This window comes from Nakaseomyces bracarensis (genome assembly GCF_045282275.1).
Source record: "Nakaseomyces bracarensis strain CBM3 chromosome Unknown Scaff12_0, whole genome shotgun sequence".
Lineage (NCBI taxonomy): Eukaryota > Fungi > Ascomycota > Saccharomycetes > Saccharomycetales > Saccharomycetaceae > Nakaseomyces > Nakaseomyces bracarensis.
The window spans coordinates 997,169-1,020,007 of NW_027263958.1; the positions used below are offsets into that span (position 1 = coordinate 997,169).

General features: G+C 36.3%; 10 protein-coding genes across 10 annotated transcripts; 4 read left to right on the forward strand and 6 right to left on the reverse strand.

Moving 5' to 3' along the window:
* Positions 1–2,329: 2,329 nt before the first annotated feature.
* On the forward strand, positions 2,330–6,871 carry PDR12 (ATP-binding cassette multidrug transporter PDR12; the record flags this gene model as incomplete). Its single annotated transcript, XM_071054008.1, has 1 exon — positions 2,330–6,871. The coding sequence occupies one exon, from the start codon at positions 2,330–2,332 to the stop codon at positions 6,869–6,871; it is 4,542 nt and encodes a 1,513-aa protein (XP_070910420.1).
* Positions 6,872–7,900: 1,029 nt separating this feature from the next.
* GRX5 (monothiol glutaredoxin GRX5) lies at positions 7,901–8,347 on the reverse strand (the record flags this gene model as incomplete). Its single annotated transcript, XM_071054009.1, has 1 exon — positions 7,901–8,347. The coding sequence occupies one exon, from the start codon at positions 8,345–8,347 to the stop codon at positions 7,901–7,903; it is 447 nt and encodes a 148-aa protein (XP_070910421.1).
* Positions 8,348–8,767: 420 nt separating this feature from the next.
* On the reverse strand, positions 8,768–9,967 carry MFM1 (Mfm1p; the record flags this gene model as incomplete). Its single annotated transcript, XM_071054010.1, has 1 exon — positions 8,768–9,967. One exon carries the CDS (start codon positions 9,965–9,967, stop codon positions 8,768–8,770), a length of 1,200 nt encoding a protein of 399 aa, XP_070910422.1.
* Positions 9,968–10,673: 706 nt separating this feature from the next.
* On the reverse strand, positions 10,674–12,173 carry ALD6 (aldehyde dehydrogenase (NADP(+)) ALD6; the record flags this gene model as incomplete). Its single annotated transcript, XM_071054011.1, has 1 exon — positions 10,674–12,173. One exon carries the CDS (start codon positions 12,171–12,173, stop codon positions 10,674–10,676), a length of 1,500 nt encoding a protein of 499 aa, XP_070910423.1.
* Positions 12,174–14,370: 2,197 nt separating this feature from the next.
* TIM50 (protein translocase subunit TIM50) lies at positions 14,371–15,792 on the reverse strand (the record flags this gene model as incomplete). Its single annotated transcript, XM_071054012.1, has 1 exon — positions 14,371–15,792. One exon carries the CDS (start codon positions 15,790–15,792, stop codon positions 14,371–14,373), a length of 1,422 nt encoding a protein of 473 aa, XP_070910424.1.
* A 444-nt stretch (positions 15,793–16,236) lies between these two features.
* VPS28 (ESCRT-I subunit protein VPS28) lies at positions 16,237–16,986 on the reverse strand (the record flags this gene model as incomplete). The annotated part of the gene is made up of 1 exon (XM_071054013.1): positions 16,237–16,986. The coding sequence occupies one exon, from the start codon at positions 16,984–16,986 to the stop codon at positions 16,237–16,239; it is 750 nt and encodes a 249-aa protein (XP_070910425.1).
* A 375-nt stretch (positions 16,987–17,361) lies between these two features.
* On the reverse strand, positions 17,362–18,768 carry RGL1 (Rgl1p; the record flags this gene model as incomplete). The annotated part of the gene is made up of 1 exon (XM_071054014.1): positions 17,362–18,768. One exon carries the CDS (start codon positions 18,766–18,768, stop codon positions 17,362–17,364), a length of 1,407 nt encoding a protein of 468 aa, XP_070910426.1.
* A 280-nt stretch (positions 18,769–19,048) lies between these two features.
* Positions 19,049–19,651, forward strand: HTC1 (Htc1p; the record flags this gene model as incomplete). Its single annotated transcript, XM_071054015.1, has 1 exon — positions 19,049–19,651. One exon carries the CDS (start codon positions 19,049–19,051, stop codon positions 19,649–19,651), a length of 603 nt encoding a protein of 200 aa, XP_070910427.1.
* A 391-nt stretch (positions 19,652–20,042) lies between these two features.
* Positions 20,043–21,149, forward strand: RNJ42_03852 (uncharacterized protein; the record flags this gene model as incomplete). Its single annotated transcript, XM_071054016.1, has 1 exon — positions 20,043–21,149. One exon carries the CDS (start codon positions 20,043–20,045, stop codon positions 21,147–21,149), a length of 1,107 nt encoding a protein of 368 aa, XP_070910428.1.
* A 397-nt stretch (positions 21,150–21,546) lies between these two features.
* On the forward strand, positions 21,547–22,539 carry BTS1 (farnesyltranstransferase; the record flags this gene model as incomplete). The annotated part of the gene is made up of 1 exon (XM_071054017.1): positions 21,547–22,539. One exon carries the CDS (start codon positions 21,547–21,549, stop codon positions 22,537–22,539), a length of 993 nt encoding a protein of 330 aa, XP_070910429.1.
* Between the last annotated feature and the right edge of the window lie 300 nt (positions 22,540–22,839).

Below are 22,839 nucleotides of genomic sequence, written 5' to 3' on the forward strand. Positions count from 1 at the left end.
TTTAGACAACATTATAAGATTACTTCACCCTTAACCTCCTTCCAGAATATAAATTATTTTTAGGTGGATTATTGCTACTTCCATGTTATGACCCCCTCCACTTTTTTATGAAATTACTTTTTTATTTTTATCGCACATCATATTGTTTCACCAACTCGTTATTTTATTATTACATTTATCCATTTAATTTAACTATTCTTAAGCTTTTTTAAATTTTTATTATCACGCACTGTTTCATTCATCCTAGATATAGAATACCTTTAACTTAAGAGAAAAAAACCAAATAAAAAAACAATGAAGAGATTTTAAAAATCAAAAGTTGGTAAAATGTTGACGCCTTTTTATAAATGGCTCTCCTCTTCCTTTAAACAATTTGGTATATTATAATCTTCTAAACTCTTATTTAGTTCTACTACGATCTTCTTTATTCTATTAATTGCATCATCTGTACTTGTATTTTGTTAAATTTCTTTTTTTTAATTTCATTTCAATATATTTAACTGATCCTTCCTAATTTAATCTAGAAACAAATTTTATAAACAGTAACTTATTTGATATTAATCGATTTTTCGGATATCCTTGCGATCAAGGCTACGGATAAAGATATCTATATTTTAAATGACTCACACGAGAATAATTCTAAGCCTAAAAAACACTAGGATTACTTTTATTACAGAAACGTTCTCTCTTATTTTTTACTTGACTTGTTATAAATCACCACCTTTTTTAGTTTCTGATCCAAGAGAAATGATTCAAATCTATAATTTTTTTTGGTTATTTTCCCATTTTTTTTCGGTCTTTGAGATCAAGATAGAAATATAAAATTTATAAGAGCCGAGTGGTAACTCATGGAGATTTAAGAAAAAATATTGAAAATCAAAAAATAAATGACAAAAACTCCTTTTTCCCGGGTCACCTATATTTACTACTACCAAATCAAGCAGGAACTAAAAACATAAATAAATATATATAATTCAATTCCTTCTTGAAATAAAATCTTGGATGACGTCCATTTTTATTTATATTTTTTTTTTTTCAACATTAAAGAATCGCATTTATCACCATTATGACCGGACCGGACCATTTCAGAAGATAAGGCGCTTTCTTTTTCATATGGTGTTTACGTGTTATGCATATTTATAAACTTCTATCAAATTTCCACTGACACAGTATGTATCACCTGCATATACCTAGTCTATTTTTTTTTTGTTTTGATCTTTTTTTATAAGAGCCGACTAGCTTGTCGGCTCTTATAAAAATTAAACATTATCTTGATTTGTATTTTGAAATCTGTTAGAGTCCAAACTTCCAGGTGGACAACAAATAAATCACGGCATTTTTCCTACTGAGATTCCTTACATGTTCCATATTGCATCAGTTAAATGCGTAGAAAATTAGGAAGCAATTACTTTTTTTTTTTTGCGTTGTTTTTTATTTCTCATATCCTTAACAAATGCTGTAGTTAAGTTAAAAAAATGTTGACGTTTCTTCTCAAAGAAATTCCCGCAAAAAAAAGCAAATCATATCTCTTGAAAAAAAGAATTTACTACGCCGAATCCTTAATCTTAGCTTTTTTTCTCCTTTGAAATCCAAGTACCAACCTTATCATCCACTCTCTAAAAAACCGTGTGGAGGGGCTGATTACTAAATCATCGATCTGAGAAAGTCCCCTAGTGCCAAAATTATAGAAATTTCCTGTAATTACTGCAGAGGTACACTGAGTGTCCTAGAAGAAATAGTAGCAACTAATTGGTATTAAGGTTACTAGAAGTAAAATTATTCCTTGCCTCGAAAACCCTAGAGTCCAATGCAGGAGATGAATCTCCGAATGCAAGGAAAATATCTTCTAAAAAAAAAGAAATCTAATATTAGTTGATCCTAGGGGCAATTTAGTGAATATTAAATATTCTTATAGTCCTTTTTCTTCTTGACATCTCGATGGATGGGAATTTTGAGAAGTTCGGCTCTTAAAATAAATAGAGAAAAAAAAGGCCTCTCGAGGTGGACCCTTGGTTCCTAGTTGGGCAGTGCAATTGAAAATATGAAATCGGTGTAATTACGAGTTTTACAGGAAAATGGATTGACATCAAATATGTCGGCTGGTAACTTACAAGGTTGGTATGTTCAAACTTCTACAATACTGTCAAATTTCTCTATAATCAGTGCTAAAAGAAAGGCATTATTAATTTATAATTGCTGAACAATAGAAAAAAAAAAACATATATAAAGATGGGTCTCATTTGAATTACAAGAACTTATTCGATGTTTCATTTCTTACTCTTTAACTATCAAATAGTAAGAGAGTAACAACTATTATAGACAATAAAAAATGCCCTCATCTGTTGCATCTTCGATAATATCGAAGGAAAAGAGAGATGCTGGTGACACTTCGTCTAATTCATATGCTGAATCAGTGCATAGTTTAGGCGAACGTGCTGACAGCGAACAACAGCCAGTAACGACTCAATTATCGAGACATTTGTCTCATATTATGTCTCAAGAAGAAGGTCAAGAGAGACTGGAATCTATGGCTCGTGTCATTTCTACAAAAACTAAAGCTGAAATGGACTCATTTGAAGTTAACGATATGGATTTTGATCTAAGGATGCTTCTTAATTATTTGAGAAATAGACAACTAGAGCAAGGTATCGAACCAGGTGATTCAGGTGTTGCCTTTAAGAACTTGACTGCCGTTGGTGTCGATGCTTCTGCCGCTTATGGTCCAAGTGTCGAAGAAATGCTAAGAGATGCAGTTAACTGGCCAAGAAAGATTTTCAACAAAATTAGAAGAAAGAAGAATGCCACTCCAATGAGAAATATCATTCAAAACTGTACCGGTGTTGTTGAATCTGGTGAGATGCTTTTCGTCGTAGGTAGACCAGGTGCCGGTTGCTCGACGCTATTAAAGTGTATTTCTGGTGAAACCTCAGAATTAGTTCGTGTTGATGGTGAATTCTCATATGACGGTTTGGACCAAGAGGAAATGATGAAGAAATACAAAGGTTATGTCATTTACTGTCCAGAACTAGATTTCCATTTCCCAAAGATCACTGTTAAGGAAACAATAGATTTTGCCCTGAAGTGTAAGACACCAAGAGTCAGAATTGATCATATGACTAGAAAGCAGTATGTGGATAATATCAGAGATATGTGGTGTACTGTTTTCGGCTTGAGACACACTTACGCTACTAAAGTTGGTAACGATTTCGTTAGAGGTGTATCTGGTGGTGAAAGAAAGCGTGTGTCTTTGGTTGAAGCTCAAGCAATGAACGCCTCAATCTATTCATGGGATAACGCTACTAGAGGTTTAGATGCCTCCACCGCATTGGAATTTGCCCAAGCTATCAGAACAGCTACCAATATGATGAACAATTCTGCTATCGTGGCTATTTACCAAGCTGGTGAAAACATTTACGAATTATTTGATAAAACCACTGTTCTTTACAATGGTAAACAGATTTATTTCGGTCCAGCAAAAAAAGCCGTAAAATACTTTGAAGATATGGGCTGGATCAAACCAAATAGAATGACCTCCGCTGAATTTTTGACATCTGTTACAGTTGATTTTGAGAATAGAACACTAGAGATTAAACCAGGTTATGAAGATTCTATCCCTAAATCTGGTTCTGAATTTGAGCAGTATTGGTTGAACTCACCTGACTATCAGGACGTTTTGAGAGAATACGATGATTACCATGCTAGACATCCTGCTGCCGAAACAAGGGAGAGATTTGATATTGCTAAAAAGCAAACTTTGCAGTCTGGTCAACGTGCCAGCTCCCAGTATGTTGTTAACTATTGGTCACAAGTGTGGTACTGTATGATTCGTGGTTTCCAAAGAGTCAAGGGTGATTCAACCTACACCAAGGTGTATCTATCCTCTTTCTTAATTAAAGCTCTAATTGTTGGTTCTATGTTCCACAAAATCGATAATAAAAGCCAATCTACTACCGAGGGTGCTTATTCCAGAGGTGGTCTGTTATTCTATGTGTTACTGTTTGCTTCCGTTACTTCCTTGGCTGAAATTGCTAACTCTTTTTCGACAAGACCAATTATCGTGAAACACAAGTCTTATTCCATGTATCATATTTCTGCTGAGTCCTTACAGGAGATCATTACCGAATTACCAACCAAATTTGTGGCTATTGTAATTTTGTCATTGCTCTCCTACTGGATCCCATTTTTGAAATATGAAGCTGGTGCTTTCTTCCAATACCTACTTTATCTATTTACTGTCCAGCAATGTACGTCATTTATTTTCAAGTTTGTTGCAACTATAAGTAAAGACGGTGTTACGGCACACGCTATTGGTGGTCTGTGGGTGTTAATGTTATGTGTTTATGCTGGTTTTGTTCTTCCTCTAGGTGAAATGCATCACTGGATTAAATGGTTGCACTACCTAAATCCACTTACTTATGCCTTCGAGAGTTTGATTTCAACTGAATTCCACCACAGAGGTATGCTCTGTAGTCAATTAATTCCAAGTGGTCCTGGCTATGAAAATGTGAGTGTTGCTAACCAGATATGTAACGCAGCTGGTGCTATTAAAGGTCAATTATATGTTAGTGGTGATGCTTATATTACAAAGCAATATCATTTCCATTATCGTCATGCTTGGAGAAACTGGGGTGTGAACATTGTTTGGACTTTTGGTTACATTGTATTGAACGTCATCCTATCCGAATTCATCAAGCCTGTCTCAAGTGGTGGTGATCTACTTCTATATAAGAGAGGCCATATGCCAGAGTTTGGTACTGAAAACGCTGATGCCAAGGTTGCTTCAAGAGATGAGATGATGGCCACTTTGAATGGTCCTGATGTTGATTTGGAAAAGGTTATTGCCTCCAAGGATGTATTTACCTGGAATAACTTGAACTATACTATCCCATATGATGGTGCTACTAGACAACTTTTGTCAGATGTCTTCGGTTATGTTAAGCCTGGTAAAATGACTGCCTTAATGGGTGAATCTGGTGCTGGTAAAACTACTTTATTGAATGTATTAGCCCAGAGAATTGACATGGGTGTCATTACAGGTGATATGTTGGTGAATGCTAAGGATCTACCTGCTTCATTTAACAGATCTTGTGGTTATGTCGCTCAGGCCGATAACCATATGGCTGAATTATCCGTTAGAGAATCATTAAGATTTGCTGCTGAGTTGAGACAAGCTAAGTCCGTTCCACTACAAGAAAAATACGAATACGTTGAAGAAATCATTGCTCTACTTGGTATGCAAAACTATGCTGAAGCACTTGTTGGTAAAACTGGTAGAGGTTTGAATGTTGAACAGAGAAAGAAGTTATCTATTGGTGTTGAATTGGTCGCTAAGCCATCTTTGCTATTGTTTTTGGATGAACCAACTTCTGGTTTGGATTCCCAATCTGCCTGGTCCATTGTTCAATTTATGAGAGCCCTAGCTGATTCCGGTCAATCTATCTTATGTACAATCCATCAACCTTCTGCTACACTATTTGAACAATTCGACAGATTACTATTACTGAAGAAGGGTGGTAAAATGGTCTACTTTGGTGATATTGGTGAAAACTCTGCCACTTTATTGAACTACTTTGAACGTCAATCTGGTGTAAAGTGTGGTGTATCCGAAAATCCTGCAGAATACATCTTGAACTGTATTGGTGCTGGTGCTACGGCCAGTGCTGCTGAAGACTGGCACGAATTGTGGCAAGCATCTCCCGAATGTGCTGCTGCTAGAGCTGAGGTGGAAGAACTTCACCGCAGTTTGGCTCAAAGACCAGTTACTGAAGATCCTGAACTTGTTACCAAGTTTGCTGCCTCCTATACTACCCAACTGAAATGTGTTTTAAGAAGAACAATGATTCAATTCTGGAGATCACCAATCTATATCAGAGCAAAGTTTTTTGAATGTGTTGCATGTGCCCTGTTCGTTGGTTTGTCGTATATCGCAGTCAATCACTCTATTGGTGGTGCCACTGAAGCCTTCTCTTCCATTTTCATGTTGCTATTAATCGCCCTTGCTATGATTAACCAGTTGCACGTTTTTGCCTTCGACAGTAGAGAACTATATGAAGTCAGAGAGGCAGCCTCTAATACATTCCACTGGAGTGCACTATTGTTGTGCCATTACGCTGTTGAATGTGGCTGGTCAATTCTGTGTCAATTCCTATGTTTCATTTGTTACTACTGGCCTGCTGGATATAATGGAAGAGCCTCCCATGCTGGTTTCTTCTTCTTCTTTTATGTTCTGATTTTCCCAATTTACTTCGTTTCTTACGGTTTGTGGATTTTGTACATGTCTCCTGATGTCCCATCTGCCTCTATGATTAACTCCAATGTTTTTGCTGCTATGTTGCTATTCTGTGGTATCCTGCAACCAAGAGAAAAGATGCCTGGTTTCTGGAGAGGTTTGATGTACAATGTTTCTCCATTTACCTATGTTGTACAAGCTCTTGTCGGACCATTAGTCCATGACAAGAAGGTTGTCTGTAACGAAGGTGACTATGCTAGAATGGATCCACCTACTGGACAAACTTGTGGCCAATACCTTGACACTTACATGAAGAACAACACTGGTTACTTGTCTAATCCAGATGCTACCGTTGACTGTAAATTCTGTCCATACGACTACCAGGATGAAGTCGTTGCAAGATTCAACGTCAAGTGGAGTTACAGATGGAGAAACTTTGGTTTCATGTGGGCATACATTTGCTTTAACATGGCTGCTATGTTGATCTGTTACTATGCCATGAGAGTAAAGGTCTGGAACCTAAAATCTGTTCTAGACTTTAAGAGTTGGTTCAACGGTCCAAGAAAAGAAAGACACGAAAAAGATAAATCTATCTTCGAGAAGAAACCAGGTGATGACGAAAAGGTTAGACAACACTTCTAATTACCTTCATCTTAACTACCTCAACAATCTATTTTAATACACATACACAATCTTCTGGGATTCAATATTTTATAGACTAATTAATGTATTCCAAACAAGAAGTAGTGTTTTTTGTCATGACATTTAATGCCTAATCAAATTTTATTCCATTCTTATATACAAAAATACTATCTTTATAATAAAAATACTATACCTTATAACAGTAAAATTATAGAAGTATATACACTACCAAAATAAAAACACTATAATTAAGTTAGCAAAGAAAGAAATAAATTATATCCTAACATCACATGCTATCAAATCGCACGTGATTTTTGACAGATTGCCAAATTGCCAAACTATTCCGACCAAGAAAATGAAATAGTCTAAATTATATTTTCAACGTAGTCAATGGTTATCGATCACTCTTTGTCAGTACTGATCTAGTAATATTAAAATTTTACATTTTCTGTCATACTTGTATTACGTGAGCGGTCTATTGCCCACTCACCGATAATCTAATTATAAGATCATGACTGGAAATGTGATATATATATCGAGTGAACGTTCTCAACTCTTTTCACAATTCGTTTACTATGCAAATACGACTGTGAAAGAGCGGAGTTTGTAAATAGAGATACCATTATTTACAAGACTAAAGGCATGGGAATACAGTATATATAATACCAATGTAGCTTCATGAGAAACAAACCATAATTGAAGTAGAACAATATAATGTAACTAGTAAACTAATTGTCAGTGGTTTGAAAAGAGTACTTAAACCTGCATTCTGTAGGTTCTTCGGTTTTTATTCGGTAACAAAGTTTTATTCAAGATAGGATAAAAATACGTAATCATCATAAAATTTTGTTCAATGGAATCGAGGAAAGTCAAAATAAAATTTTACATATTGAGATTGTGTTTTACTGAAATAAATAAATACATAATGTGGAAGGTAGGCTCTTGAAATACGAACTTCTTTGTACAGGAAAAGAAAACAACTGGTTTTTGGCTTTCATATTATATTATAAATATAGGCCGCTCTCTTGACTAATTTTTAGTATCTTCTTCAGGTTCCTCAGGAACCAATGCATCGGCCTCTTCCAATACTTCAGAGAGCTCACCAGAACGAGCCATACTTGTAATAACGTCACAGCCACCTACAAATTCATTCTTTACATAGAGTTGTGGAATAGTAGGCCAGTTACTAAACTCTTTAATTCCTTCACGTAGCTCTGGATCCTCGAGAACGTTATATGCAGCAAATTTGGCTGGATCAACACCTTGTTGGCCCAGCATAGAAATAGTAGCTCTAGAAAACCCACACTGTGGAAATTCGGGCGTACCCTTCATGAACAGAACCACAGGAGCTGAACCAATAGCTTCTTCTATGGCTTTCTTAGTCTCTGAGCTCATAAATCTGCTCATATTTGGACGCATCAATATGCTAGAACGAGTAGCTAGAGGTACAGACCTTTTGAAGATAGAAGCAAACATTTTTGTACTCTTATTATAATGCAGTTTAAAGCAATGAAATAAGCTTTTTTTATTATGAAATCCTTAGCTATTAATACGGAATATTGATTCAGCAAACAAAATATTGATTCAGCCAGCCTTGACTTGTTTTAAAATTATACACAATACCTATTATATAAAGTACAATCCAAACCAAGTATTGGCTAAACCGATCATTCGCCATCACCAACTAAAGGACTTCCGTTTTGATTAATAATGGGCACTTGGCCCGCGTAAGAAATCAGGCAGTGGGAAAAAGCTCGCTGATAGCCGAAAGTGCCAGTATGACATATTCCCTTCTCTACTTAGACAGTGCCGTACAGATTGCGTCATACATGATTAAAACTATTATTGTTATTAAGAATATTATGATATAACGTATTTATGATTATAATTCCGTTTCTATTTTTTTGTCCCTTCCCTTGTATAGTTGAAGAGAGACATCTTCTGCAGTTTATGGAGTCTTCTGATGCAAAAGAAGTACAGCACAGCCATTGATGCTAGACCCAGAGTTGTAATGAATATGTAACCGTAATTGGTTTCTTCTATAAAATTTTCTAGATTCATACCGTATAGTGATCCGAGGAATATGGGCCCACCTAGGGATAACATACCGATACTGAACTTGATCCCCAGAAGCATAAGCTGGTTTCTGTTAGAGTCCAATATGATGTTGATGATTTCTTCTGTGGTTTTGACGTTTGAGATAACATTTTCAGTTATTTGTACTATTTCATCCAGGTGGTGATGATAGGTCTCTAGAAGCATTTCAATCTCTGTATGGTCGTCATCTTCATGCTCTATTCCATTCTTTTTGTCTGTTAAATACATTTCGCATAACAAATCGCTTTGTTCCAGCAGATCATCCAACATATCCCGTATCAGAACTGTCTTCTTGTAAAAATTACTTAATTTCTTATTTTGACTTAACAAAAACTTCAGCTTATCTCTAGTAATGCTATACTCCAGGTCCTGTAGAACACCTTTACATATAGTTACCTGAACATTCATTTCACTCGTTAAATTCGAGATCGCCGATATGAATATCGATTCCAGTGCTCTAAACTCATACGGCAGTGGATCCTTCTTCACTTCCAATGTATCTTGGTTTTGTAACCTTAATTTTAGATTATTCAAGAATGATTTATGCATAGTGGAGTTAAGTGATGCGAATGAATCGAAAACAATAACCATATCAGGTTTAATAAGCGTCTTGATCGTCACAAGACTAACTAATATACCATTTTTACGTACAAGGAAACTAGGGACCAAATCATTCTTCCTAGACTTTTCAATCTTTCTCAGGTCTCTCGGCAGAAGTCCATGCTTCATCACCAATTCCTCTCGTTTGATATCCAAGGATGGCGAAATTATATTACCACTTGCATCAAAAACAGTACACCTTATAGTCCCTGATCCGTGCCCATAGAGCATATTATTTCTCTGTATCAAATTCTTTTGTAATAGAAGCGCAGCTGTACTTTCATCCTCTGTAGATGTACCAAACACACGTACGTTCACATTCAAGGGTACTAGCTTTCGAAGTGCTGCCTGATGTCGACATACCCCAAACGTTCCCGTCTTAATTATTCGTGAAAACATTACTATATTGTTATGAATAGAAATTGACCTATTAATGTACTTTCTATCATCATCTAGTTGTAGTCAACACTTAGTAATGTGTTTCTCTTAGCACATAATTGAACTTTGTTAATTTAAATTTTCTAAGGTACAATAGGCTTGAAAAATTTCACGGCTGATATTAAAGGCCAAGAGAAGTATTAAATAAATATAAAAATATTAATAGCAAAATAAATTTTTTAAAAGGACACACAATATACCTTTACTTTATGTAAATCAAATTAGATAAAAACAATATCAATACATACAGGAATATATAAATGTTTTTTTCATACTTTTCAGTAAGTTTTAATCTGCATCATTTGCAAAATCAAACAAAGGAAAAAGGAATTGAAAATAAAAAAAATGAAAAGGGAGGGTTCTTAATTTATTTGCCATTCATTTTCTTGGCATCATTACAAGAAACATTTGAACGATTTTTTTTAAAGGCAAATCCTAAAGGGACCTTCTCTATATTTGGTATGTGCCCTTTCCTGTTTACGTTAAATAAAATGCCATGAGATAACCTTTTACTTTAGGTTACTATTTGAGTAAAAAAAAAAAATGATAAATGAGATGACTTTTTGTCGATACAATAACCTTTTTATTGTATCAAATGAGAAATAGGAATATTTGTTACAACCTTAATTTTTTAGAATGAGAAAAGTGAAAGAACAAAGAGTTGAGATTACAACTTAATTCTAACAGCCTTGGTTTGAGTGTAACATTCGTACACTTCAGAACCCATCTCTCTACCGTAACCGGATTGCTTGTAACCACCGAATGGAACTCTGGAGTCGAAGTCGTTGTAGGTGTTGATCCAGACAGTACCGGAGTGCAACATCTTAGCGACCTTCAAGGCAGTGCTCAAGTTTTCGGTTTCGATACCAGCACCTAAACCGAATTCAGAGTCGTTAGCCATAGCAACACCGTCTTCAATAGTTTCAAACTTGGAGATGGTGACACATGGACCGAAAATTTCCTCCTTGACAATTCTCATGTCTTCGTTAACATCGTAGAAAACAGTTGGCTTGATGAAGTAACCCTTTTCAGAGGCAACCTTACCACCGGTCAAGACCTTAGCACCTTCGTCCTTACCAATGTTGATGTACTTCAAGATGGTGTTGTATTGTTCCTTGTTGGTGATGGCACCTTGGAAGTTAGATTCGTCGAATGGATCACCGACCTTCAAGTTCTTTTCAATGTATTCCTTGAAGGCAGCCAACAACTTGTCGTAGATACCAGCTTGAGCGTAGATTCTGGAACCGGAAGAACAGATTTGACCAGCGTTCTTGAAGATACCGTTAACCAAGTTTGGTAGGGTCTTTTCTAGGTCAGCATCGTCGAAGACCAAGTGAGCAGACTTACCACCCAATTCTAGAGTAATCTTCTTCAAGTTAGAACCAGAAGACTTGACAGCAATGTCCTTACCAATGTCAGTGGAACCAGTGAAGGCAACCTTTCTGACCTTTGGATGAGTGGTCAAAGCAGTACCGACCATACCACCTGGACCTGGAACGATGTTAACAACACCATCTGGGATACCAGCCTTCTTAGTCAAGGATGCGAAGAACAAAGCGTTCAATGGAGTAGCGGAAGCTGGCTTCAAGATGATACAGTTACCCATAGCCAAGGCTGGACCAACTTTCCATGCCAACATCATCAATGGGAAGTTCCATGGGATAATTTGACCACAGACACCAATTGGCTCTCTGATGGTGTAGTTAACGTAACCGTCACCAGTGTTGACACTTCTACCGTCGGTTTTGTCGGAGTAAGCAGCAGCGTCTCTGATACAGTCGATGGCCAATTGGACATCACCACGAGACAAAGCGATGGTCTTACCGTTATCCATGGTTTCGATGGAAGCCATCAATTCCAAGTTTTCTTCCATTAGATCAGCCAACTTAGACAAGTAACGGCCTCTAATTCTTGGGTCCTGACTAGCCCAGTCAGTCTTCTCGAAAGCATGTTCGGCACAGTCAACAGCGTAGTCAACATCTTCCTTGGCAGCAGAGCATACTTCTACGACGTTTTCACCAGTAGAAGGGTTCTCAATAGCCATAGTCTTCTCATTTTGAGACTTGATAAATTGGTTGTTAATGAACAGACCAACTGGTTGCTCGTAAGTAATACCGTTTGGAGTAGTTATGCTCTTTGGAGCAATTTCAACAATTTTGTAACCCATATTTTTGTTATAATAATTTGTGTGTTTTTGTTTTGATATATATTTTTTAGTGTAATTTTATTATCTCTATAAGGGGAATTATTAACAAGTATTAAAAAAATTAAAAGTCTAATTAAGAAGAACATACTACGTCCTTATATATAAATTTTTTTTCAAATATATTTTATTAAGTCGATAATATTTTATCAGTTTTTCATTTTTTATTTTCAACAATAATCCTATCAAGTTCCATCCGTTATTAAGCTTTTACTTTGCATTGACGTCAGTTCCCAATTCCTTTTTTTTATTTTTATTTTCCTTTCTTATTTCGAACAAATTACATAATAGTTTTTAGTATTGTCGTTATTTTTTTTTTTCCAGCTTATTGTATTGGGTTTCAAATGAAAAAAAGAGGGGGTCCTTTGAGTTTCTTGTTCATGGTCTTTTTAAGAGCTTTTTAGCTTATTGCTCTTTCAGCTTCATGTCCCTATTAATAGGATTTACGAGTTCGGACACCCAAGGATCAGCATAGCACTATTTTTGATGTGAATATTTACATGGGCCCTCGAGGTTCGAAGTAACATAAACCCGAAAACAGTAATTTAACAAAGGGACCTGGGAGTAATCCACTACGCCGGTATCCCTTACAAGCAGTATATAGTAATATGGGAGTATATATTGCTCTTGTGCGGCGAGAGCTTAGGGGAAGAATTGTATGATAAGCCGCACGGGCGGGAAGAGACGGAAAAAAATTTTAAAAAGAAGAGGGATAGTCTCGAACAATGAAAAAAAAAAAAAGAGGAGTTGTCTTTGTTTTTCTCTTTCTCGGTCCGGTTGTAGTTTGTTTCCGCTTATTGAACAGAAGAAGCGAAATAGGAGATTCCAATTTCATATCTTCGGAAAAATTATGAGATGACGTATACACGGTGGTAAGGGGAGCAAAAGCGAAACAAGAGATTTCGATACTTATAGAACAAAGGAGATTATTTTTTTAGCCACCCGCCCCTCTTTTTTACCTTATGCCTTAGTACAGAGAAAAACAGAACAAAGAAACGGAACCCATCCCATTATTGCCCTTTGCCCCATAGTGACAAATATGCAGACAAGACAGACGGAACATAACACACACAGAGAAACACAGGGAGACAATAATACATACTTTGTTGGCCCTGACCCACCCCTATTTACCTTAACTCCATTCGACCGTTGAATATACATTAGTAACATAATATGCGGCTGTAACGATCCGGAAACGAAGGCGGATAATTAAAGAGTGACACCTTTTTTTTCCCGGAAAAGAAAAAAAAACACCTTTAATCCTTAGTAATAATATATAGACACATTAGTAATCATATCTTTTGCATCAAAACAAAAAAAAATTAAAAATCTAAAAAAGAATTATCTAACTTTATTCGTTATACTGATCCTCTTCTACGAATATAACGTTACACGTAATTTCTAACGGATTTTAGACCCCGCCCCTCTCTTTTTCATTTTCTTATTTCTGAATGACGTGTGTTGATGATTTCTTTATAGAAAGGAACCCCGCTTTTTTCCTTGCCTCTCTTTCTAGATCTCGTGCGAAAGAAAGACAAAAACAGGTACTGGGCACCTGCTATAAGCTCGCCCTAGAGATCTCGTAACAACGCTCTAGATCTGGATCGAAAAGTGAGGGGATGGGATTTATACGCTACTTGCATATTGAAACACCCTCTTTTTTTTTTTTTTTTTTTTTTTGGGCTTGACAGCTATATGCATACAGATCTATAATTATAAGATAAGATAAAGATGACCCGTCGGGTCCGATGGACATATGTCAAAAAAAAAATAAAGGAATGACGTTATTTTTACTATCAGCCGAGTAGTTCGGTTGGTAAGTTACCAAAACTACATCACGTTTTAACCACGGAACTAACTATTGCTTAGTCGTCATAAGGTAACATATGCGAATATGAATATGTTACTCTGTTTTTTTTTATTGAAAATTATTTCTTATTATAACATAATTACATACATACAAGATTTGTTTTTTTATTTCTTTTTCTTGGTGAACAGAAATAAAAAAAAAAGTTAGTGATTCATTTATTAAAGATACTTAAAAAAATGCAATTGACTTCCATGTATAATTTCTTTCTTTTTTTTTCTTATGTACATTCGTTAAACGTAGAAGGAAAAAGACAAAGAACAAAAACAAAAATGGGTTAGGTTTTTCTTAATCTTAGTTTTGGTTCTTTTTCTTCTCTTCAAATAGAGCATCTATCTCCTTTTGTTTTTCAATTTGCATCTTCATCTGTTCTTCAGGAGTTGGAATGTTACCTTCAACGTAGTCCTTCAAAGTGAATGTTTGACCACCCATTTGTTCCTGCTGAATACGCATCTTCTCCTTTTCTTCTTCAATTAACTTCATGAATCTGACGTAGTTCTTCTCACCTTCTTCTCTAATCATATCCAAGGGGAACTTGCTGCCACCACCGATAGCGTTAACCACAGGCGCAACACCTAGCAATTTCAAAACCCAGTTACCGTCAGACTTCTTCTTTTGGTCTTCCTCGAACTTTCTCTTCAATTTCTCAACCCTTAATTGGAATTCTTCTGGCAAGTTCTTCTTATCGTGATAACTGTTCAAGATAGGTCTGACATCGTCAACCTGTTGGGTAGCCATGTATTCAAGGAATGGGATTAATCTCAACAATTTATCATCAGCTTTACCATCCCATGGTTCCATTGGGATAGCATTTTCAGGTTGCAGTTTGTAGCTATTCTCATCAGTGTCAATGATCATAACTTTCTTCAAGTCTCTGTTCAACTTCGACAAATCCTTAATATGAACACCGTCCTTGTATACACAGTGCTCCTTGAACAAATTATAAGAGATGAAAGCATGAATTGGATCCATCTTCTCAGCAATTTTCTCCGAGTACATCATGTAGTTTGAAGAAAACAAAACAACTTCATAGTATTGAGACAAGTAACCCAAGAAATAATCAGCACCAGGTCTCTTGGCAGTTCTCCAACCATGCTTCTGATCCCATTCGGAGTGAACCAAGAAATCCTCTAAGGTAATAACTAAGGTCAACGGTCTTTGGTAAGGAGCTGGAGGTGGTGGAGGTAATAGATCAGGGAAAGGTGGTTCCTGGAAATATGTGAAAATAGAATTAAATCTAGCTCTGAATCTTTTGTACATCAAATCCGGAGTGTAACCGTTGTCAATGTCCTTCTTCATCGCTTCATCCTCATTTTCCTCCCAATCTCTACACATATAGAGACCTAAACCAGCCATTGACGAAAAGGTAAATATGTAAAACCAATTGGCATACTTCTCCTTCTTTTTATCCGCAGATGTCATCCTCTTCTTTCTCTTCTTATTCTGCTGCTGTTGTGCATTACCTTCTTCCTGAGAGCCCTCTTCCTCTTCAGCCTTAGCATTCTTACCATCCTCCACATCAAGACCAGCTTTGAACAACATATCATCTGTCAAAATAGATGCCGGTTTCTCATCTTTCTTACCCTTTTGCAAAAGGTGCGATTGTGTACTTAGCTGTCTATGCATCTTCATAAAAGTTGGACCAGCTCTAATCACTTGACTTTTCAGTGCCAGGCGTGGCGCAGCCACTGTTACTTGTCTAAGGAGAGATATCATTTTTGAAGTAATTATTCTTTTCCCTCTTTACTTACAAACGTATTTTTGATTTTACTTGTTCTTCAGCTCACAGTCGTTTTGTTGTTGCAATACAAGTCTTTTAAAAAAAACACTGAAATTATTCCTAAGACAATCAATAATTTAAAGAACAGAGTATGCCTTAAATTTATTAAAGTGAGTTTGGTTTTTGGGTTATTGACTTGTGTATTGGTAATCAAGTATGTCAAAGTAACTTTCTCTCACTATAAATTCCTTCATTTCTCTCGACATATTCAAGGTTCATGATTTTTTTTTTTTCCAATCAATTTCATCTTATTCAGGGTAACATTATATATTAATGATAGTAAAATGTATATAGTAGTAGTATTAACTTGGTTGATGCAGTGCTATAACGATATGTATTGTAGTTATATCACGTACGATGGCTTACATCATGTCATTTTATTACTCTAGAAGTGTGTAGAAGCTTTTGTATGCTTGATCTAGCTCGAAGAGCAGTTCACGAGTCTCATGTTCGTCTAAAGCCTCATCTGCCTTCATCTTATTTATTTTCACGATCCATTCTATTAGTTTCGACCTGTTATCGAAGTCTTGGTTTGTGACTCGGTTTATACTGAGCAATAGCTCTGCCATCAATGGATGTAACTGGTCCTTGGCCCTATAATTAAGCTTCAACGCATCCATAACCGTTATAAAATTACCTGTGGCCTCAGCGACATTTTTAGCATTGTACTTACCTCTGCTGCTGTTATTGTTCTGGTCTCCGGCGGTAGTTCCTTCATCTGTGGTACTGTCATCGTCAATGGCATGCTCAACCGTGACCGGAATACCCCTCTCTAGTCGAGTAATGGCATTGGATGCTGTAATATTGTATTTCTCCTTAAAATCATGCAGATCAACTACATGTTTAGCTACATCTTCCATATTCATGTACGTTCGGTACTGTGCCAGCAGTTTGTTGACCGACTGTGTGTAATGGTTGCTGCTGATTGAATCTCGAAGATACGCCTTCTCGATGTGATCCAATGCAATAATTATAGAATATACATCAGCAACATTTTCTAATGTTTCCTTCTCTTGTGATGTTGTGTTGTTGTCGAATAGTGGTACTTCCTCATAGAGCTGAGGTGGAAACTCCCGGGTGCTGTTATCCGTCCCGTAATGGTTCACTGGCGCAATGCTTTCGTTCTCCATATTCTTCCCGTATTACCTCAATCTTATAGTATTAGTGCTTTCAACGGTAAACCAGTTACTTAATAATGTCACTAACTAGGTGAAGCTTCTAATATAATATGTTCAAGTGATTACCCTTTATCACCATCTACTGCCCTTGTTGCACATTCCGTATTGACTGACCAAAAAGTTCAGTAAAATAAGGTGTCACTAATAAAATAGTCCTAATTTTAAACAATAGTATTAAATAAGATATTAAGTGGGCGATTCGTAATATAGTGTATCTATCAAATTTAATCTTATATATTATATCCTTGTCTAATGTTTGAAAGTAAGTGGAGTATAATAGATATGAGACAGTATAGTATCATTTCATCAGTTGTAGTTAAGTAACTTTTACTCGATGACAGGGAGGCTCTTCATGTGTGATTTACCACTTGTAGAAGTATACTGAATGGTTTTAAATTTCTTTCCAAAGTCAGGATCCTTCTTTTCGTATATAATAGGAGGTAATGATGGATATTCTATTGTACCACTAGAGTTCTTTCGTAGTCCACCATAGTTTTCATAAAACCGTTTTGCGAATACAGCAGTTTCCCTTTCCTGTAAGATAGCTTGCTGTACATATTTAATCTGAGACTTGAGCCACTGAGTAATGGTTATTGGGATAGTAACTTCGAAGTCTTTCCCGCTACTAATCCGGAGTTTGATATCGAATGTATGTCCGATGGAGAAAAGCTTACCATGTGTCGTGACAGAACTATGATATCTGAATGGAACTATATCCGACCTACTCTGTAGTAACTTCGTTGCTATTTCTCGTTTTGGCCTATTTTCTGAAGGTTTCGAAGGAAGCTGAAACATTAGCTCCGGCTCTTGCATGATATTCTCAAATTCTTTGAAGAGTACATCTTTTGTACATATATGGATGCTGTTGGATACCTTTATGCCATTTTTCGTAATCGGTTCGTTATACTGTTTAGTCTCTGTGTCCAGCACATATTCTTTTGATTCAAAATTCTCATTTTGGCATTGGAAGACCTCCTTCATCTCAAAAGTAATCCCTTTCAACTTTGGCTTCTTCTTAAACAACGCACTATCAGTTTCAGAAGAACTACCCAATGCAGTTTGGCTAAGTTTAATATTGACCTGCAAAAGATCATCTGTAGTGATGCAAGGGTTTTCTACTTGCACGAGTGCAACAAGTTTCTTGTCTGAGGAGTAGACTTTTTTATCAATTTTAGGGAACAATCTCTTTAATGGTAGATTTGAATACCGCTCAACATTCACAGGGGAGCTGAAACTCTTAACTTCCGGTGTGACGCCGTCTAAAGAGGCACCATTTTTCTCTATGTCGAAATAATAGAGATTGCATTCTAAGTACGTAATACAACTACCAAACCTCGAATTGTAGTTGGTCTCATTTATGTCAGCGGGAAGCGCTATGGTAAGCGGGAGATCAACACCAACCAAGGGCCTTGATACCCGCTTACCATTCTTCTCTCGGTGGGGATCATTTGTTATATACAACGATTTTTTATAGTGCACCACCACCGATTCATTCTTCTTACTCTTGCCCTTTGTCTTGCTAAGAGGTGTAAACGCATAACTCACATGGCTCTGGGAAAATATCGACTCAACACTCTTCAGCACTATCTCAATCTTAGCAATCCTGATCTCCAGCCCATTATTGGTCCGAATCCTCAACTGACATTCTATCCTGGGCAACGTGTCAGCTATCCCGGGACAACCCCGAATCACTGAGTTATAACTCGGTTTCAGCGATATCACCGGCACAGTCATAACCCTTTTCTTAGGTAGAGAACTTTCCAAAGTAACTCAGGTAATACAATACCCTATTTAGCCTTTATATAGCGTTCTTCATTAAATCAAAGCGTTCTTCCATTAAATTAAAGCTTAAAATGCTTAAAGGGCGATATTTTGATTATATAGAAAAAAAAGTTATCTAGAAACACATTCAATTACATAGAAAGAAACCCCTGAGGTAGTCAAACTATAACTATAACTAGTAGTTATATTACTTGGGCTGAATTTCTGTAAAATACTGAGCATACTATAAAAAATGACTATCAGTTGGGCAGAGATCAAGGATATAATTGCTTCCGGGGAGTTGCAGCGGTTAAAGAGGGCACCTGAGGAGACCGCCAGGTACCACGAACACAAACGGATATTAGCGGAGCAGAATGTCGAGATTGGAGATTATATATTGGGGCAGTTAGGGTGGAGCGTTACGGAGCTTGGCGAGATAAACCAGATCAGTGACGATGCGAGGTTACAGAAGAGTTTTTCAAGTACAGAGCTATATAAGCTGAGTTTGAACGATTTCCCGTATGATTTCGAGGAAGATGTGTGTCATTTACTAATCTGGTCTAAGATTAACCTGCCGCTATATTCTAGCGATGATGATAACGCAGAAATAAGACAGGACATGCATGACAAGATAGAGCAGTTCATAAAGCGCAACTTGCAAACTTACCTCGATCCTAAGACGGACGACTACGGCTGGTTCATTAACTACCGAAGCTTACAAAGTATCCGCGGAATTTCCCATGTTCATTTATTGATCAGGTGTCCAGAACAAGGGCACCAATCAACATCAGCACCTGGGAAGCGTGTCAAGGACATCGCATCAACACTACTGCACAATAACTTTGTACCTATCTAGAGCATAATACATCGAATTGAATAACTCGAAGGCCTGTTACCTTCAACTGATTATAAAAATAATATCACATATAAATATATGATATTATATGGGGCATAGTCGTGATGTTAAATGATATGTTATATTTTGATTGAAATTGTGATCCCACTATATGAAGTTCTCTCAATTTGTACGGGAATTTCTGTGTTAATGTTCCATTAAATGAAAAAAAAAAAATTCAACTGGGCCAAAAAAAAAAAAAAAAAAAAAAAAAAAATCGATGAGCTCATCGCAAAATCATTTATATCTTATCGATATTTGGAAGTTATGGTTTTTCAAACTAGCATGACTTAATTTATTTATTAAGCCTAAGAAAGAAGAATACGTTAGTCGAATATTATACCAAAGGAATATGGAGTTAAGGAAGAGGAAAAGGGTCAACTACCAGGAATCACTAAGGGCTGGACGGAAAGGTGATCAGAGCAAGGTAATAGGGTTGGAGCCCGTTTCTGAGACTGTACAGCCTGACAGTTCGATTAATAAACCAGTTCATAAGACTTCTGTGGCCAAAAATTCTGGTGGTAAAGTAAAAGACTCTGAGTGTAATGATACAGGACGTAATTCTTCTATTGCTAAGGATGATGGTATGAAATATAAGGGAAATAACAGGAAAGTTGATGATATAAAAGGTTCTGCTGGGAGAGGTTCTGCTGGAAAGGATTCTGCTGGAAAAGTAGTGAAAAAGAGAGTTGTAAGAAAGGTAGAGTCAAGAGCTAGACCACGCACGAATGGTAATGGTGCATTCAAACTATACGAGAATCGTTGTGTTGTTAAACAGAGACAGCTAGAGAGACCGAAATTTAACTCATCTCTCTATAATGAGCCCCCAATTATGCATGGTCTCAGCAAAACCAAGAACCCTGACGATTGGACAAATGCAAGTGACTTTATTAAAAAGAATCTTGAATCTTTACGTTCCGTTTGTAAGTTTCAGTACGAGTTATACTACAGAGGACTAACCGCACAACAGCACATGGGCCCCAAGAGCATAGAGAGCGTGAAACTTCCAGATGACATGGTATCCTATTCCAGAATTCTAAACTCTATGAACCAGTTTGCCTCAGAACTTGATAGCATTAAATCCGGATTGGTTAATAGGCCAGCTATTTTGGATAAAAAAATGGTACCATTAGAAGAGCTGCAAAATGTCGCTAAAGAAACTAGTAGTTCTGAAAGAATCGAAAAGATTTGCGCTCTCTACGATATTGACTTGACTGATATTATGGTTATCCTAAGCAGACAGAATATCAAATGCCCTCCATATCAACAGACAATGCTCAGATCATCAGATATTACGATCATACATGCACTACTTGAACGAGAACATTCACCATATACTGATCCAACATTGGTTTGGCCTACTAAATACAAGAGGAGATCACCTGGTGATCTTATGAATGAAGGCCTGGACAAAGATGATCCTGTACAGAAGGCAATACCTCTTTTCAACAAATTTTAAAGAGTTATTAAAACAGTCATAAGATATATTCAAATTGCATCTCTTTTTTCATTTCAACTACCATCGGTCCCTTTTTTATTATTATTATTAAATCCATTTAGTCCAAGACCAACTTCGATTCATTTCAATTGTACTCAGTTAGATTATCAACCGTACTTTCATATTAATTTACATATTTATAGATCAGACCCTTTTATATATTAAAATTCAATATAGTCTTTTATTGCATTAATATAAGCTGGCAAAAAAAATTCTTTTATAAGGCGTAGTTTAAAAGCACATGATTGATATTTGACATATGTAAGGCCTAACATATGTAAAAACATCACAAATTTCATCCAAAGAAGGTAAATAAGATATAGTATAAAGCTCCATTACAGGGTATTGTTGTTGGATTATGGAAGGAATCCAACAATTAATTGAATCACCTCCACAATGGTCGAGCGCAGACGAGCTAGCTATACGTCAACCTTACAACCATATAGCATCAATTCCTGGTAAGAATTTTAGAACACAGCTAATATTTCTTTTCAACAGCTTCTACGAGTTGGAAGATACCACTTTGCGTTCTGTGACTGAGATCATTGAAATTTTGCATAATTCTAGCTTATTGATAGATGATATTGAAGATAACTCACAACTGCGACGCGGTGTGGTGGCAGCTCATATGGTATATAACATACCAATGACAATTAACACCGCAAATTACATGTACTTTGAAGCAATGAACCTCCTAAGAAAACTGTCAACAGATGAGGCGATTACGAGCAGCCTTATGGCTATATTCAATGAGGAGCTACAAAACTTACATAGGGGCCAGGGACTAGATATTTATTGGAGAGATCACCTGCAAGAGTTCATTCCAACCGAGGATATGTATTTCAACATGGTAATGAACAAAACTGGTGGACTTTTCCGTCTGACATTAAGGATAATGGAAAAATTGAGCCCAAAATGGAGAAATAAAACTACCTTAGTGCCATTAGGTAACCTCTTGGGGATAATATATCAAATCAGAGATGACTTCCTGAATCTTGCTGATGAGCATATGATGGAGAACAAAGGTTATGCAGATGACATATCTGAAGGTAAGCTATCCTTTCCTATTATTCATGGCTTGAATTTTGCCAAAGACCAAGATAATGGGAATACATTGTTGATGGATATATTGCAATCAAAAAAGAAGGATGACGGAACAAAGCGTATCGCAGTAAATTACTTACAAAATAAAAGTAAATCCCTATCCTATTGTCGGATTGTGTTACAAAAATTGAATTCTCAACTTCATTCAAAATCGTATTTCCCAAAGGACCTATATGAAGAAAAAAGTGAAACCTCGTTGGCAATTGAAAAGCTGTATGAAATGTTCAAGTTCCTTGCTACTGTCTAATGACAGCATCGTTATGATAAGATTATGTCTCATATTATTATATGTTACAATATTTACGACACTTTCTGTATATTAATTGTATAGACTCATAGAACCAAAGAAAACAAATCAAATGTTTGGTAAATCAAACAATTAAAAACTACTAATATGTAAAGAGAGAAATATGTTCTATTTTCTGCGTAACGGCGGTAACATTTAAATGCGTACAAACAAATAAAAATATAAATAAAACCAACTGGGTATAAATAAAACTGTGAAAGAGGGAAGCGAAACCAATAATTACTACTTTTAGAAGAAATG